We start from the raw sequence: 15,769 nt of genomic DNA on the forward strand, positions 1-15,769 counted from the left end.
TTGCCACTTTTCTAGGCCAGATGGTTTTATACTATATTCATATATGAGCACATGTGTGTCTCTATAAATTCTCTACCTGCAACTCTTTTTAAGAATTTGCTACAATGTGCTACATAAAATACACAGAAATTCCTGTGAGCATCTATCTGTGATTTCACACTATTACATCATGCCAGGAACTCCATCTACCCCTCTGCGTTCCACTGGGTGCACTCAATTTTGTTTCCAGCAGAAGTTGTGTCATGGACTCATCATGCAAGGTTGACAGTCCAGAAAATAACTTGTTTTGATGAGCAGCCCATCTTTCACATCTCATCAGTCCTCTTGAGCCTTTACGGAATGCTGTTGAACCACTGTGAACACAACCAGTAGCAGGTTCCCGGTGACACATTTTTTGTACGTGTGTAGGAGAGAAGGAAGATTCAGGCATAGAATAAATTCAGCCCTCCTCCATGTTTTTCAGACCAACAACAGGGGGGGCCCACTGAACTCCCATTGTTGTCTCTCTAACAATGAGTGGGGGAGAAGTTCTTCCTTTCTATGATAAAAGTTCTAATCAAAGAAGTACTCTGAGAGTAGGCCTAAATATAAATATTAGGGATTTCTGTTTTTGCCCTGCACCAATATGCATATTCTATTAGTAAATGAATAACAAAAATATATTTTATTTTTTAAAGTTTATAATTTTTTAATGGTAACTTTTATATGTATTTTAAATTAATTTATTTATTTTTGGCTGCATTGGGTCTTCGTTGTTGCACGTGGGCTTCTCATTGTGGTGGCTTCTCTTGTTGTGGAAGACAGGCTCTAGGCACGTGGTCTTCAGCAGTTGTGGCATGTGGGCTCAATAGTTGTGGCTCGTGGGCTCTAGAGCTCAGGCTCAGTAGTTGTGGTGCATGGGCTTAGTTGCTCCATGGCATGTGGGATCTTCCCCGACCAGGGCTCGAACTCGTGTCCCCTGCATTGGCAGGCGGATTCTTAACCACTGTGCCATCAAGGAAGTCCCCAAAAACATACTGTAGAAGGGTAAAGTTACCAACCCTTGGGGAGGAAAGTGACTTGGATAATGAAAATGCCACCAGGCACTTAACTCCAGCAACTCTGGCAGGGACAATTGTAATATAATTTATCACCAGAAAGCACACTAAGATGCAGAATACATAATCATCTTATCAGGAAGCTGAGAACAGTGGCAAAACTCATTTGAATTAAGAACCAAAAAATGTTATTAGTCTCAAGGAAATTATAAAGTGTGAAACAATCAGTAAAATTGAGATAAATGCTAACAGCCCTTCAAGAGGTAATGTTAATTTGGTGGTGGGGGGGATTCAAGTCTGTAACTATCAAAGGGTTAAAAATGTACCACAACTTTAAGAGTAAGAATGGCTTGTTAGGGATGTATACATACTTGAAAGAGAAAAAAATTTTCTACTTTGCTTTCTTTCAGAGAACTATGTATTTTCATATCACCACTATAAAAATCAAATTATTTCCGTTTGCTGAGAGCCTAAAAGTACCTCACCCAGGGTCTAAACTTCATTCAGTGCACAGCGTTTAGGTTTTCTCCGCTATTATCAAATTTTCTCTTATATTTAAGGGACTCTGTGTTATGTATAAACCACACTATGCTCTTTTTTCGACTGAACTGGGAGCTACGCTAAAAATGTAATATCTGGCACACTTTAATAGCACTGGATTCTTTTCAACCATTTTCACATATGCTTTTGCAAGAGACTAGCCCTGGGCAGGGGAAGAAAGAGCAGTGTTTTTTGTCCCATGCATTGTCCAGAAAGAATTTCTTAATAAATGCCTCACCCCACAGGGCTTGCAGCATCTCTCAACGGTCCAGCCTAGCACTAGGTGAGCGCCCGCGGGCACAGCGTGGACAAACCAGCTCCCTTTCCTTTCTCTCCTCAGTGCAGACAAGCCAGGATGTAATTTCCAAAATGAACCGTTCTACAAAACAACAAAACGAAGCAAAGGAGCTTTTCCTCAGCTTCCGCTAAGGTGCTCGGTCCTTCCGAGGAAGCTAAGGCTGCGTTGGGGTGAGGCCCTCACTTCATCCGGCGACTAGCCCTGCGCCCGACAGACCCTGCCTAGCCCTCGCCCACACCATGGCCTCCGTCTCGGAGCTCGCCTGCATCTACTCGGCCCTCATCCTACACGACGATGAGGTGACGGTCACGGAGGATAAGATCAATGCCCTCATTAAAGCAGCCGGTGTAAATGTTGAACCTTTCTGGCCAGGCTTGTTTGCAAAGGCTTTGGCCAATGTCAACATCGGGAGCCTCATCTGCAATGTGGGGGCAGGTGGACCTGCCCCAGCAGCTGGTGCTACACCAGCAGGAGGTCCTGCCCCCTCCACTACTGCTGACCCAGCTGAGGAGAAGAAAGTGGAAGCAAAGAAAGGAGAATCTGAAGAGTCTGATGATGACATGGGCTTTGGTCTTTTTGACTAAACCTTTAGTAGCACGTTCAATAAAAAGCTGAGTTCTTTAAAAAATAATAATAATAATAAGCAAAGGCAATGCAAAACTATAAAGATGTATGATATTAGTATAAAGTGGAAGTGTCCAATCTAGGACATCTGAAACCTGCAAAGAAACAATGGTGGCAAAGGAGAAAAAACATAAGAGTTAAGCTAACTCATCTTGCTATAAAGTCTTTTGCTATATAGGTTTTTTTGGTCTTACACTGGATATTTGTGCTTGGATATGGTATGTATACTGAAGACCCTCCATTTTTGTTGTAATGTGTTTTTGTTTTATTTTGTTTTGTTTTATTGAATTTTTAAATTTTATTTTATTTATTTTTTATACAGCAGGTTATTAGTTATCTGTTTTATACATATTAGTTTATACATGTCAATCCCAGTCCTCAATTCATCCCACCACCTCCCCTCCCCACTTTCCCCTCTTGGTGTCCATACATTTGTTCTCTACATCTGTGTCTCTATTTCTGCCTTGCAAACTGGTTCATCTGTACCACTTTTCTAGATTCCACATATATGCGTTAATATACGATATTTGTTTTTCTCTTCTGACTTACTTCACTCTGTATGACAGTCTCTAGGTCCATCCACGTCTCTACAAAGGACCCAGTTTTGTTCCTTTTTATGGCTGAGTAATATTCCATTGTATATATGTACCACATCTTCTTTATCCATTCGGCTGTCGATGGGCATTTAGGCTGCTTCCATGTCCTGGTTATTGTAAATAGTGCTGCAATGAACACAGGGGTGCATGTGTCTTTTTGAATTATGGTTTTCTCTGGGTGTATGCCCAGTAGTGGGATTGCTGGGTCATATGGTAATTCTATTTTTAGTTCTTTAAGGAACCTCCATACTGTTCTCCATAGTGGCTGTATCAATTTACATTCCCACCAACAGTGCAAGAGGGTTCCCTTTTCTCCACACCCTCTCCAGCATTTGTTGTTTGTAGATTTTCTGATGATGCCCATTCTGACTGGTGTGAGGTGATACCTCATTGTAGTTTTGATTTGCATTTCTCTAATAATTAGTGATGTTGAGCAGCTTTTCATGTGCTTCTTGGCCATCTGTATGTCTTCTTTGGAGAAATGTCTATTTAGGTCTTCTGCCCATTTTTTGATTGGGTTGTTTTTTTTTTAATATTGAGCTGCACAAGCTGTTTATATATTTTGAAGATTAAGCCTTTGTCTGTTGATTCGTTTGCAAATATTTTCTCCCATTCTGAGTGTTGTCTTTTTGTTTTATTTAGAGTTTCCTTTGCTGGTAATGTGTTTGTTTTAATGTGTAAAACGTGACTAGTAACTCCTACTTTATAGGACTGTTATAAGAATTATAATTTGTGAGCAAATGTGAGGCATTTTTTAACCTGTTGAAGCAGTTTTGATCAAGAACACCATGTTATACACTGTTACAGTTGGCAGGGCCTTGCAGGGATGTGCAATGCCCCTGTTGTTAGTTCAGAGCTCCTGAATCCATTCAATCACAACACTATCTGTGACATCTCCAGTGAGTGCTGCTTTGTGTCCGAGAATCTGGCCATGACTCACACGTAATAAATTAAAAAACCAAAAAGTTTTACATGGTCCAACAGCCCTATGCCTTTTAAAGGCACACTGTCCCCCAAGATCTTGCCCCTCCCATCTCTATCCAATTTTCTATTTCTCTCTTAAGTGAGATTTTCGTGTTTGCTTCATTTGGATAGCACTGATGTCAGGCTCCTATAACCCACTGAAGCCAGCCAGTCCCTCCCTGGTTTAAGTGTCTCAATTCTAGACACAACTCCTTTCCCCTTTCCTATTCTTCCCATAAGGGAGGTGTTCTTGTCAAATGAGTGTAGTTTCCCAATATCTCAAGCATTTAAAAATAATCCTATATATGCATATATTATACGCAAAAATTCACGCCATCGTATTGCCTGAGATCCATCCTGTGAACGCAGCCAGGCATGTTAGGTCCCACAAGTCACCACTGCAGCCAATGCAAAGCCTCATTAAGGGCGGAAAGAAGGACTGAGAGAGACAACCCTCACCCTCTCCACTGGGAAGCAGGGTTAAGTCAGAGAGTAGAGCAGGAGGGCCAGGAAAAAGCCTCCTGCAGTCTGGGCCTTGCATCAGATATGAGGCAGTGATGGTCTACCCCAGAGGGAGGGGCAGGAGAGCTGAGAGGGACCCACAACGAGATGCAGGAAACTTAAGACCTTTTGTGTCTAAGGGTGAGGAGAACTGACCAAAATTCTCCAACACTCCATACCCCACACTACGTCTTTTACGCAGAATGACCAGCATTCAATAAAAAAATATGACACTATGCATGAAAAAGCAAGAAAACACATTGTCAAGAATCAACAGTCAATAGATGAAAACCCAGGCATGGAACAGATGTTAAATGATCAGACTGAGACTTTAAAGTAACCATTCCTATCGGCCAGCAGCAGCAGAATAGGATCGATAGCCCTCTCATTATTCAAGCAGTGGTTCTCAAAGTGTGCTTGGAAGATCAGCAGCAGCAGTAGCTCCAGGGAACTTATGGGAAATGCAAATTTGGGGCCTCACGCTATACCCACAGAATCTTGGAAGGGGGCTCAGCAATTTGGGGTTTAACAAGCCTGCCAGGTGATTGTGGTACATGCTAAAACTTAAGAACCACTATACTAAAAAAACTGAATTCACTACCGTAAATAAAGATAACATAAGGTTCAGCTATCTCCACTCGTTAATTCCATTAAATATTTAGAATGAAATAATAGCAATGCAACATGGACATTTTCAGAAAACAAAGGAAAGTGGAAGAGTTTTGAACTCATTTCAGGAGACCAGCCTAAGCCTGATACCAACCTGAGAGAGACATTATAGGAGAAGAAAACTATAGACCAATATCCCTCATGAACTCATATATTCAAAATGTTAGCAAAATATTAGATAATTTAATCTAACAATATATAAAAAAGATAATACATCATGACCAATGAGATTTATCCCAGGAATGCTAAGTTGGATTGACAATAGAAAATCAACCGCGCATATTAACAAAATGAAAGAGAAATGTTATATGATCCATTTAATAGATGCAGACAAAGCATTTGACAAAAATTTATACCCATTAATGTTAAGGATTTCCCATCAAAGTAGGAGTAGAAGAGAAATCATAAATTTAATCAAAGGAGTCTACAAAAACCAATGCTAACTTCCTACTCAATTGTGGAACATTAGTCATAAAGCTTCTGGAACAGTGCTTGGTACAAAGTAAGCACTACAAAAGAGTTTACAAAAATAAATAATTACACAGGTCTCTATTTTGCCTTGCCAGAAATGCTACAAGTAACTACATGTTGTGAAAATTTATGATACAATATTAACTTTTATCTTGCCAAAAATTAGATGTTCAGTAGATGTTCTTTTTTTGTTGTTCTTGGATCCCTACATTTTTTAAAATTCTCATTATATTTGGTTTTGAAATTTAATCATGTTCTAAACACTTTAGTACAGGAAAAGAGAGATTTTTTTGGTCATAAAATTATTTTTAAACATTATTACTCTTTTCTTCCTTTCTAAAGAATGGATAATGCCTTCCTATTTTCACTGACTGAAAAGCTTTACAGCAAAAATACAAGTTTCTGATGGTGTGACTATGTGCGTTTCTGAGAGAGGGTGAGCCTGTATGTATTTTATGTGTTCTGCACGTCAGGGTCCCTTTCATCTTTTCCTAGTTTATGTGTCCACCTGAATGCAGCTGGGACTTTACTTGCAGCATCAGATATCACTAGAGCACATGCATTTGGTGGTGGCACAGTAGTTCCAACTGGACCTTAGTGTCCCATAATGTTTCCCAATACAGACATTAAAAATCAAAAACCAATTTAAAGAAGTGCAATATCTCTCTGCTTCTCTTTAGGTGCCGGAAGGGTAAGAGGTTTTCTTTCTTAAGAAGTTATCTTAAGAGTTATGAATTACTCCTAACTCCTATTTCACACTCACAACTTCCGTTCTCTCATCAGAAGGAAAAAGAAACCCACCTTTATCCATAATAATTTATATCCTCACTACAGCCCTGTGATATGATACTAATATTACCCCCATTTTATGGATAAGCAGACTGAGTCAACGTGAGATTAGGCAATTTAAAGTGCCGTAGCTAGTAAGTGGTAAAGTTTTGAACCCAGGTAGACTGACTCCAGACTTCTAGCTCTTCAACAACTTATGTACTGCCACTCAAATTGAAATCATTTGCTTAAAGTCTTTATTAAATCATAGGTTTCACAAAGCCACCAACTATTTACCTGGCTCCCAGGGCATAGAATAGATACCTAAGAAATAGATGAATGAATGAACCATATCATGTAGCTATTCTTATCCCTGATTTACAAATGAGGAGACTGAGATTAAAGAAGCCAAAATAGTCTTCTCAAAATCAAGCAAATACAGAGTACATCCAGGATGTGAATCTAAACCACTCGGACTCCAAATCTTTTCCTCATTCCCTTTATAGCACAGCACACTAACTCTTCTTTAGAACTCTGGAAACCTCCTGATAATTAGTTGACAGCAAAAAAGCACTGGGGAGAATTTGTCCTTTTGAGGGGTTGTATATGACATCACTTTTGTCATGAGGCCTTTATAAAAGACGGCAATCAACATCACCTGCTGGTGACGGCAGTAGCCTTGAGGTCCCTGATGATGATGATGATGATTCCTATGATGAAGAATTAGTAATGGGATGGGGGGAGGGAGCAAAGTTCTACCCCTAGGACATAATATTTTTAACCTCAATTAGTCCATTAGGCATTATGGACACAAACTTTGATATGTTCCGTAAAATAGATCTGCTACTTTCATGGTCAGACATTATCTGGGCAATTGATAAATTCATTTAATTCAGTAATAAAACAACAGATATTGACTCTGAACTGTCATTGACATAGCACTACAGGACTTCCCTGGTGGCGCTGTGGTTAAGAATCCACCTGCCGATGCAGGGGACACGGGGTTGAGCCCTGGTCCGGGAAGATACCACATGCCGTGGAGCGACTAAGCCCGTGCGCCACAACTACTGAGCCCACGTGCCACAACTACTGAAGCCTGCACGCCGAGAGCCCGTGCTCCGCAACAAGATAAACTACCAAAATGAGAAGCCCACGCACCGCAACTAAGAGTAGCCCCTGCTCACCGCAACTAGAGAAAGCCCGTGAGCAGCAACGAAGACCCAATGCAGCCAAAAATAAATAAAATTTTAAAAAAAGAAATAGCATGCACAATCTAGTTTACACTTGTTTATTTTTAAGAAGTTTTAAGCTTTTCACTAACCACTTTGACACTACATGAAATATCCTTAATACGAAAAAGGGTAAAATAAATTTAAGATAGGCTGGACTGAAAGATATCAGTACAATCATAATAAAATATATAAAGGAAGTAAATCAGATTTACTTGTATTCTTTACGGATTCAGAGGTAAAAATGAAAATTCATATTTTAGCAGATAGCTAATTATTAGTCTAATAAGAAGAGCATTCATGTCACCAGCAACAAAGTCAAAAAGACATTCTCTTAATGGTGATGTTCAATGTAGTTCTTTCCTGTTCCGTCCAATTGTTTTCTTCTTAAAGAAGGAAACTAAAAAGAACTGGAAAAGCAGTTACCATTCAGAGTCAGCTGCAGGCATAGCCACAGGGTCTATGCACGTAAATAATGGTCTGATGCTGTCCAGACAGGCTGATGACTCATTCCCAGACTTGCTCTCTAGATAGAATCGTAATTACCGGAAAATTTCACAACTTTCTGCCTCATGTTGTGAAGACTACGAAATCACCCAAGTATGTTTAATGAACAAATAAAACATTTGCTTTGCTAGTTTGAGTGATTCAATCTAATGCTTCAATCTTCTGATCAGTAAAAGACTAAAATACCTTCCACTAACTCTTAAAGTAGCAAGAAAAGGAAGTGGCATCAGTAAGATGTGTGCTGACAAAATAACCTGTGACTCAAGGCCAAACTGAAGTACATTGTCCTTACTTTCTCTCCTTTCCTTCCTTGCTTCCTTTATTCACTCATTCAACAAATATTTACTGAGCACCTATCATGAGCAAGGTCAAGTGTGTGGCTATGTCTACTGTGCTCTCAGCACACATCAGGAAGCTAGGACACCATACTGAAATATGGTGGTACATGGTGGACGACGTTATTCTTTCCACTTATGTTTAGCCTATCAACAACTGTGATTAAGTGGGGTTGCTTGAAGAGAGCTTCTAGCTGGGTAATCAGATAAGACATCTGAGATCCTTCTTGCCTCTCCTCAGGACCAGCAATCCATTTACAACTCCTTTTTAAAAAATATACTAGTCTTCTGCTTCTCTGTTTTCCTCTTAACTAGAATGGAGATATTCCATTATCCAACATTTCGATAATATATTTATGTCCTTATATTTTGCTCTCATGGGTCTTGCAAAATACCAGTCTTGGATAAACCCACTTATTGATTCTCTACTTGCTTATATTCATTGTTGGCATTCCAATAACTTTTTCTTCCCCCCATATAATTCTGCAGTCACATTACTCAGCAGTGACTGTTTTAAACCTTTTCCATTTTCCTGGAGCTTCCACCCCTGCTACTTTCCACATTGTCCTTGGTGTCAGTAGTTCATATTACCTAGTCTCTCAGAAGGAAAGTAGGTGCCACCAGGTAACATTTCCTCCATCTCTAAATCACCAAACATCCCTTCTCTCTTCACCCATCTCCACCCTCTCTTTTGGCAAGAGAGGAGATGGTCCTCCTCCCTGTAAAATTCAAAATCTCCCAGCTGTGACTGAGAGGCTACCCTCTCCCACCTTCCCAGGAACTTTACACAATCAAAAATTTTTTTCTCTGCAACAGTTTCTAATTTTCCCTTAAGCCTGAATATTTTCAATTGCTTTTAAGCTCTCTCAGGCTTCTCTGAGAAAAAAACTAAAACTCTTACCTAATCACTCATTCCCCTTCAGCTACAACAGACTTGTCAACAACATTGTGCATATTTTGCTGTTTCCAATTCTCATTTCACCATCACCAGTCAGCACTCTAATTTGGCTTGAACGCCCACCACTTCCACCAAACAGCTTTCATCAAGGTCCCTAGTGACCTCCATGTTACTAAATGGAATTTTTCTTTTAGGTTTTCATCTTATTTGATTTCTCAGTAGCATCTGACGATGTTGAATATATCTCCTTCTTAAGACACTTTCTTCTCTTGATGTGTTATAGCACATTCTCCTGGCTTTTCCCCTTGTTTGGCCATAGCTTCTTGGTGTCCTTTACACGCTCTGTCTCTTCTACCCTGGAAGTAATTCTTGGCTTTCCTCCGGACCAAACCTAGGCTCTTTTCTGCTTTCACGCTTCCCCCTAAGCAATTCCATGGTTTAGTTACCATCCATATGTCTAGATTGGACGTAAATCTCATGCACCTCCTAAGGTATCTCCCAACTGCCTCCTTATTTTTTCTTGGTCAGCATCCCACCTAGACTCAACTACACCTCTACTTCAAGTTGAATATGGAGGTTAACTTGGGTGTTAAAGGTTGAGGAGAATTTTACCAGGTGGAATACAGAAGTAGAGGAAATTATTCCAGATATTGAAAATGGCAAAACAAAGGCATAAATTCATAAGAAAAGATCAAGGTGAATTTTGAAATTGGTAAGTAACCTGCCTGACATGAGCACAAGCTTTAAAAATAGGGTCACAGAGGCACTGGGCTGTCAGATAAGGAGCCCAGTCCCCACTCAAAAGATAAGAGTATTCCTATGATGGTTTTCAGTGAGGGTCATATGGTATCAAAACAGCGGTTAAGATGACAAACCTCAGGGCCTTATGCAGGGTGGCTTTAGGGAAAGAGACTGTAGAAGCTGGAACATGGAATTGGGATATAACTATTTTAGGTTTCCTGTTTTGGGGTGATAAAGGCCTCAATCAAGATGACAATGACAGGGCTTCCCTGGTGGTGCAGTGGCTAAGAATCTGCCTGTCAATGCAGGGGACACGGGTTCGAGCTCTGACCCAGGAAGATCCCACATGCCGTGGAGCAACTAAGCCCATGCGCCACAACTACTGAGCCTGCACTCTAGAGCCTGCAAGCCACAACTACTGAGCCCATGTGCCACAACCACTAAAGCCCTTGCGCCCAGAGCCTGTGCTCCACAACAAGAGAAGCCACTGCAATGAGAAGCCCGCGCACCGCAACGAGGAGTAGCCCCCGCTCACCGCAACTAAAGAAAGCCCACGCACAGCAACGAAGACCCAACACAGCCAAAAATAAATAAATAAGTAAATAAATAAATTTATTTATTTAAAAAAAAAGCTGATAATGACAACTGGAAGAATGGGCCCAGAAAACATACTGAAAGATAGCAACAAAATGTGATACGCGGAACATGGAGCAGATGAAAATTCAGGCTGAAAACTCTCTTGAAGGTTGAAAGTAATCACAAAAAGGGAGTCACTATTTAACGCTTAGAAGGCGATTTGAAAACACGGATCTAGCATCTCGGAAAGAGGCCTGGGGTGTTCTTATTAATTTAAAAGTCACACTCCAAGAGACGGGAGCTGAAAATTTCACAGCTGACTTTTCCAAAGAGAAGCATAAGTAGAGAAATGGAAGAGAAGAAAGTCAAGGCTAAAATCTTGGGAGGTATATAAAATGTTAAGGAAGGAAACAAACAAACAAACAAAAGACAAGCAAAGATGAATGTAATTTGTGCAGGGCCAGAGAAGCCAAGGAAAGGAAGCACGTCAAGAATGCTTCTGAGGAGCCACAGGGAGAGGAAAGGACATGGCAAATTCCCTTGCAAGGGATTAGGAAGAGATTGATGAAAGCAGCTCAGTCTTTGAAGAATGTTGTGGTTAAAGGAAGAAAAAAGTTACAAGATACTAGTCTAAGGAGAGAGTCAAACCGGTGAAAAGTTTATGTTTTTGCTTGCTTACTTTAGGCTAAGGAAAACCTGACAGCACATTTATACAGTGTGGAGGGGCAATTATTGGAGAGGTTTTGGCAAAAATAGCTCAGTTGTGAGGACCTGAGAATGAGGTACTCAGGAGTCTGGATGAGATAAAGTTTTAGGGCACTGTTGGAAAAGAAAGATAAGGGAGGAATCAGATCACCTGCAGTTATTCATCTCCTAAAATGGCCACGTACAAAACAGAAGAGAGGGGCTGCCAAGATAGCTTTTTAACATTTCTTTTGAAAAGTCATTGATGAGTTTTGCCCAAACAATTGTTGTATCTGTTATGTTTAGAAAAGTCTGACCCTGGGAAGGCAAATAGGTTTAATCTGTCACGTCAATTCCAATTGATTAGTAAACCTGCAGTGCTATTGGAAAGGATTATGAAACCTGTTCTAGCTCAGCAGGAGAGTGCCCTGTGATTGATTAGCAATGTCTACTTTGGGCCAAGCATAGAGGGTTGATATATTTGCTAACTCTGGAACCATAACTATTAGTTATTTAGTCTAATCTTCTGATGTACAGATCAGAAGCAAGACAGCATTTAGATATTCATCACAGGTTTATAGGAAAGTAGAAATGTTAGGCAAAGTCATCCACTTGAAGATTCCTTAGCTGAAAGATGTGGACTTTGGAACCCAGGTTTTGAAAGCTGCAGAATTCAAGCAGAAATACCAGACCTCATTCATTTTTCTAAACTGCTTCAGATTTCAAGTCTGTTTCTTCCTCCCAAATGCATCTGGGATTGGCTTGTAACACATTTGAACTTTACATTAAAAAAATATACATACAACCAAAATTTGCACCACTATCCAAGACTGGTTGTCTGATATTCTCTTCAGTAGAAAGAATACTATTCTGGATCAAAAAGCTTTCAAAAGGTACTCTTTTCAGTGGGATGAAGCAAGAGAGAATGGCAGAGAGGGAGGAGAGCAGCAGCATCTCTGCGTAGCGAGAGGTCTCTGCAGATGAGGAAGGGCTGGTGGAATCACCGTGACAAAACACCTTCTATAGTGCGAGCCCCTATCATGTAAATATTGGTCAGGGGCCCTGGGAAGAAGGCAGGGTATGGTTGGGACAGCACAGTCCTGTTCATTTGCTTCAATGTCTCAATTTAACTGGAGGTAGAAGTTAGCTATAGAAAAGAAAATCAGAAGGTCCATCATTTTAGTAAAGATATGTTACTAAGAATATAAATATTGATGTATTTCTTGAGTATAGTTAACTTTTTGGTTAGCACTGTTGAAACTAAGCTCTATACTTAATAGTTGCATTCTTGTTTTCTATACTTGTGTTATAAAATTCCTCTGCTATTATGTAGTACATTGTTCATGTGAAGCTGTTTTTAAAGGAAACACAGTTCTGTCTTGATAAATATCAGGAAACTACCAGATGTTTCCTACTGTCTAAGCCAAACCAGCCAACAGTATGATCATGCTGTCCCTGACATAGTCATGAACTGTATACCACCCATGGCCTCCCCTGTAATACAGAGTTCAATGCTCTGGCACACAGCAAAATGTGCAATTTAAATAGTGAGAAAACAAAATGAAACAAAAACAAGAGGAACATCATTCTAATGTTATTTTACCTTTCTTACCTAAAAAATGCTATTTTTTTCTATTCAAATTCTTAATCCATAGAAGAATAGACTTGCTTTCTAATATCTTCCAAAAACAGAACAGAATTTACATTTTTTCTCTTCTGAAAGTGGAGAGTTATTTAAGAGATTAGAGAGAGAAAAAGCTACCTTGTTCTTTAAGAATAATCTATTAAGAAAGGCTAGTTGTTAAGCAAGTTTCTTATTTTAATAACCCACGCTGAACCCTTGCTCAGCCTGCATTCTAGCCTTGGGGCTATCTGGACAGGGAGAGATAGGGAGGGAATACAGGGTTTCAGACAGAGTAAATAGCGTATGTAATGACTGGGAGACAGAAAAGCTTAAGGCTTACTTAGCTATCAGCCAGCGGTCCCCTGGATAGGTATATACAGAAAAACAATGGGAGGAAAATATAACATGGTGGATTCAAAATGTGTGGTGTGGAACTTTGAAGCCAAGCTGAGTAGTTTCTACTTCTATCAGCAGATCATATAGGGCCATTGAAGGCTTTTGAAAAAGGAAGTGTATTATTGGATCACTAGTGAGATTCCTCATGAAGAGGCGTAGAGAGACAAGTGTGAAAGGCAGGGGTCATGGCATGTCTGTGTGTCAGAGCCTGGAAAGAGTTGCTAATAAAGAAGCTGGAAAAGCTCCAAGAGGCAGAGGCAGCTGGAGGAGCATGACGGGTGAGATTTCAAGATCAAAGGAGGAAAGGACTTTGAGTGTAAAGCAGATTCCAATGATAGAGAAGGTCACGAGGGATGAGAATTTAAATGCCCTGGATTTGGCAGTTGGAAAGTCATGTAGAGATACAAGCAGCTCATGCAGCTCAATATCAAAAAAAACAAACAACCCCATCCAAAAATGGGCAGAAGACCTAAACAGACATTTCTCCAAAGAAGACATACAGATTGCCAACACACACATGAAAGAATGATCAACATCACTAATCATTAGAGAAATGCAAATCAAAACTACAATGAGGTATCACCTCACACCAGTCAGAATGGCCATCATCAAAAAATCTACAAACAATAAATGCTGGAGAGGGTGTGGAGAAAAGGGAACCCTCTTGCACTTTTGGTGGGAATGTAAACTGATACAGCCACTATGGAGAACAGTATAGAGGTTCCTTAAAAAACTAAAAACAGAACTACATATGACCCAGCAATCCCACTACTGGGCATATACCCTGAGAAAACCATAATTCAAAAAGAGTCATGTACCACAATGTTCATTGCAGCTCTATTTACAATAGCCAGGACATGGAAGCAACCTAAGTGTCCATCAACAGAAGAATGGATAAAGAAGATGTGGCACATATATATACAATGGAATATTACTCAGCCATAAAAAGAAACGAAATTGAGTTATCTGTAGTGAGGTGGATGGACCTAGAGTCTGTCATAGAGAGTGAAGTAAGTCAGAAAGAGAAAAACAAATACCGTATGCTAACACATATATATTGAATCTAAAAAAAAGAAGAAGCAATGGTTATGAAGAACCTAGGGGCAGGACAGGAATAAACATGTAGACATAGAGAATGGACTTGAGGACATGGGGGGGGGGAGGGTAAGCTGGGACGAAGTGAGAGCGGCATGGACTAATATATACTACCAAATGTAAAATAGCTAGCGAGTGGGAAGCAGCCACAAAGCACAGGGAGATCAGCTCAGTGCTTTGTGACCACCTAGAGGGGTGGGATAGAGAGGGTGGGAGGGAGACACAAGAGGGAGGAGATATGGGGATATATGTATATGTATACCTGATTCACTTTGTTATAAAGCAGAAGCTAACACACCATTGTAAAGCAATTATACTCCAATAAAGATGTTTAAAAAAAGAAAGATAACCAACAGGTAGCTGTTAAAAAAAAAAGTGAATTGGAAAGGAATGACCTTCTATGCAACATTTCAGGTATCCAGTTAAACATGTGATTCATTGTGGTCTACCTAGAGTAAAAGTCACAGGTGAGCCTGGAGGATAGGAGCTGAGTTTATACCTTTCTTCTGATTTGAATTGAGAAAGCATAAGATTTGTCTAGTGCCTAGAGAAGGTTCAATGCCTGGCAGTTTTGATTCAACATAGGGAAGTTGTTTCATCTTGAATTTTCAGAACAAGTATGTGTATGGAAGAGAAGACTTTGGGCTTATCAAAGTAGTTTTTCTTTCACTTTTCACAAGTTGCACTTATTTTCATAAAACAGAAACAGATTTCAAAAAAAAAAGAAAGTCATGTGGAGAAAGTGGTTAGTGAGAATGGAAGTGAAATTCCAAGATTTCAAAGATTACTCAAAGAATGAGTAATTAGTAAGGAATGGAGTCAGGCAATGATACAGGCAATGCTCTAAAACGTGGGAAATTGAATAAAAGCATGGAGAGTCTTGTTCTGACAGGAAGCAGGAACAAGGGCAAGTTTCTCCTTTTAGTAAAGTTTTACTATTATGATGGTTGTTAATCAATTTGGGTAGAGAATCCAAGTCACACTTTTAGGCAGAAAAGAAGAAACCAATCAGGGGAGAGAAAGAAAAATCTAAGATATGGCATACCTTATAGACTTAGGTCCTAGGAGACCCAGGGATAACGGAGCTCGAGAAGATAGGCTTAGCAAAAAAAGGAAAATATTTGCTTCTGCATCAGAAAAGCGAGGGATCAAGAAAGATGAATTTGACACATTCTCATGTAGAACGCAGACAAAGTGGGGGAGTGTACATCTGCTGT

The 15,769-nt window shown here is 39.9% G+C and overlaps 1 protein-coding gene across 1 annotated transcript; it reads left to right on the forward strand.

Annotated features, from left to right (window-relative positions):
* Positions 1–1,998: 1,998 nt before the first annotated feature.
* On the forward strand, positions 1,999–2,494 carry LOC309966102 (large ribosomal subunit protein P1-like). The gene has a single exon (XM_082846039.1). It carries the CDS (start codon positions 2,115–2,117, stop codon positions 2,457–2,459), a length of 345 nt encoding a protein of 114 aa, XP_082702165.1. The 5' UTR covers positions 1,999–2,114; the 3' UTR covers positions 2,460–2,494.
* Positions 2,495–15,769: the final 13,275 nt, after the last annotated feature.

This window comes from Leucopleurus acutus, assembly GCF_964270905.1.
Source record: "Leucopleurus acutus genome assembly, chromosome: 9".
Taxonomy (NCBI): Eukaryota; Metazoa; Chordata; class Mammalia; order Artiodactyla; family Delphinidae; genus Leucopleurus; species Leucopleurus acutus.

Bases quoted from the DNA above. Each gene is read 5' to 3' on its own strand.
- LOC309966102 (XM_082846039.1), top strand. From the start codon at position 2,115: ATGGCCTCCGTCTCGGAGCTCGCCTGCATCTACTCGGCCCTCATCCTA.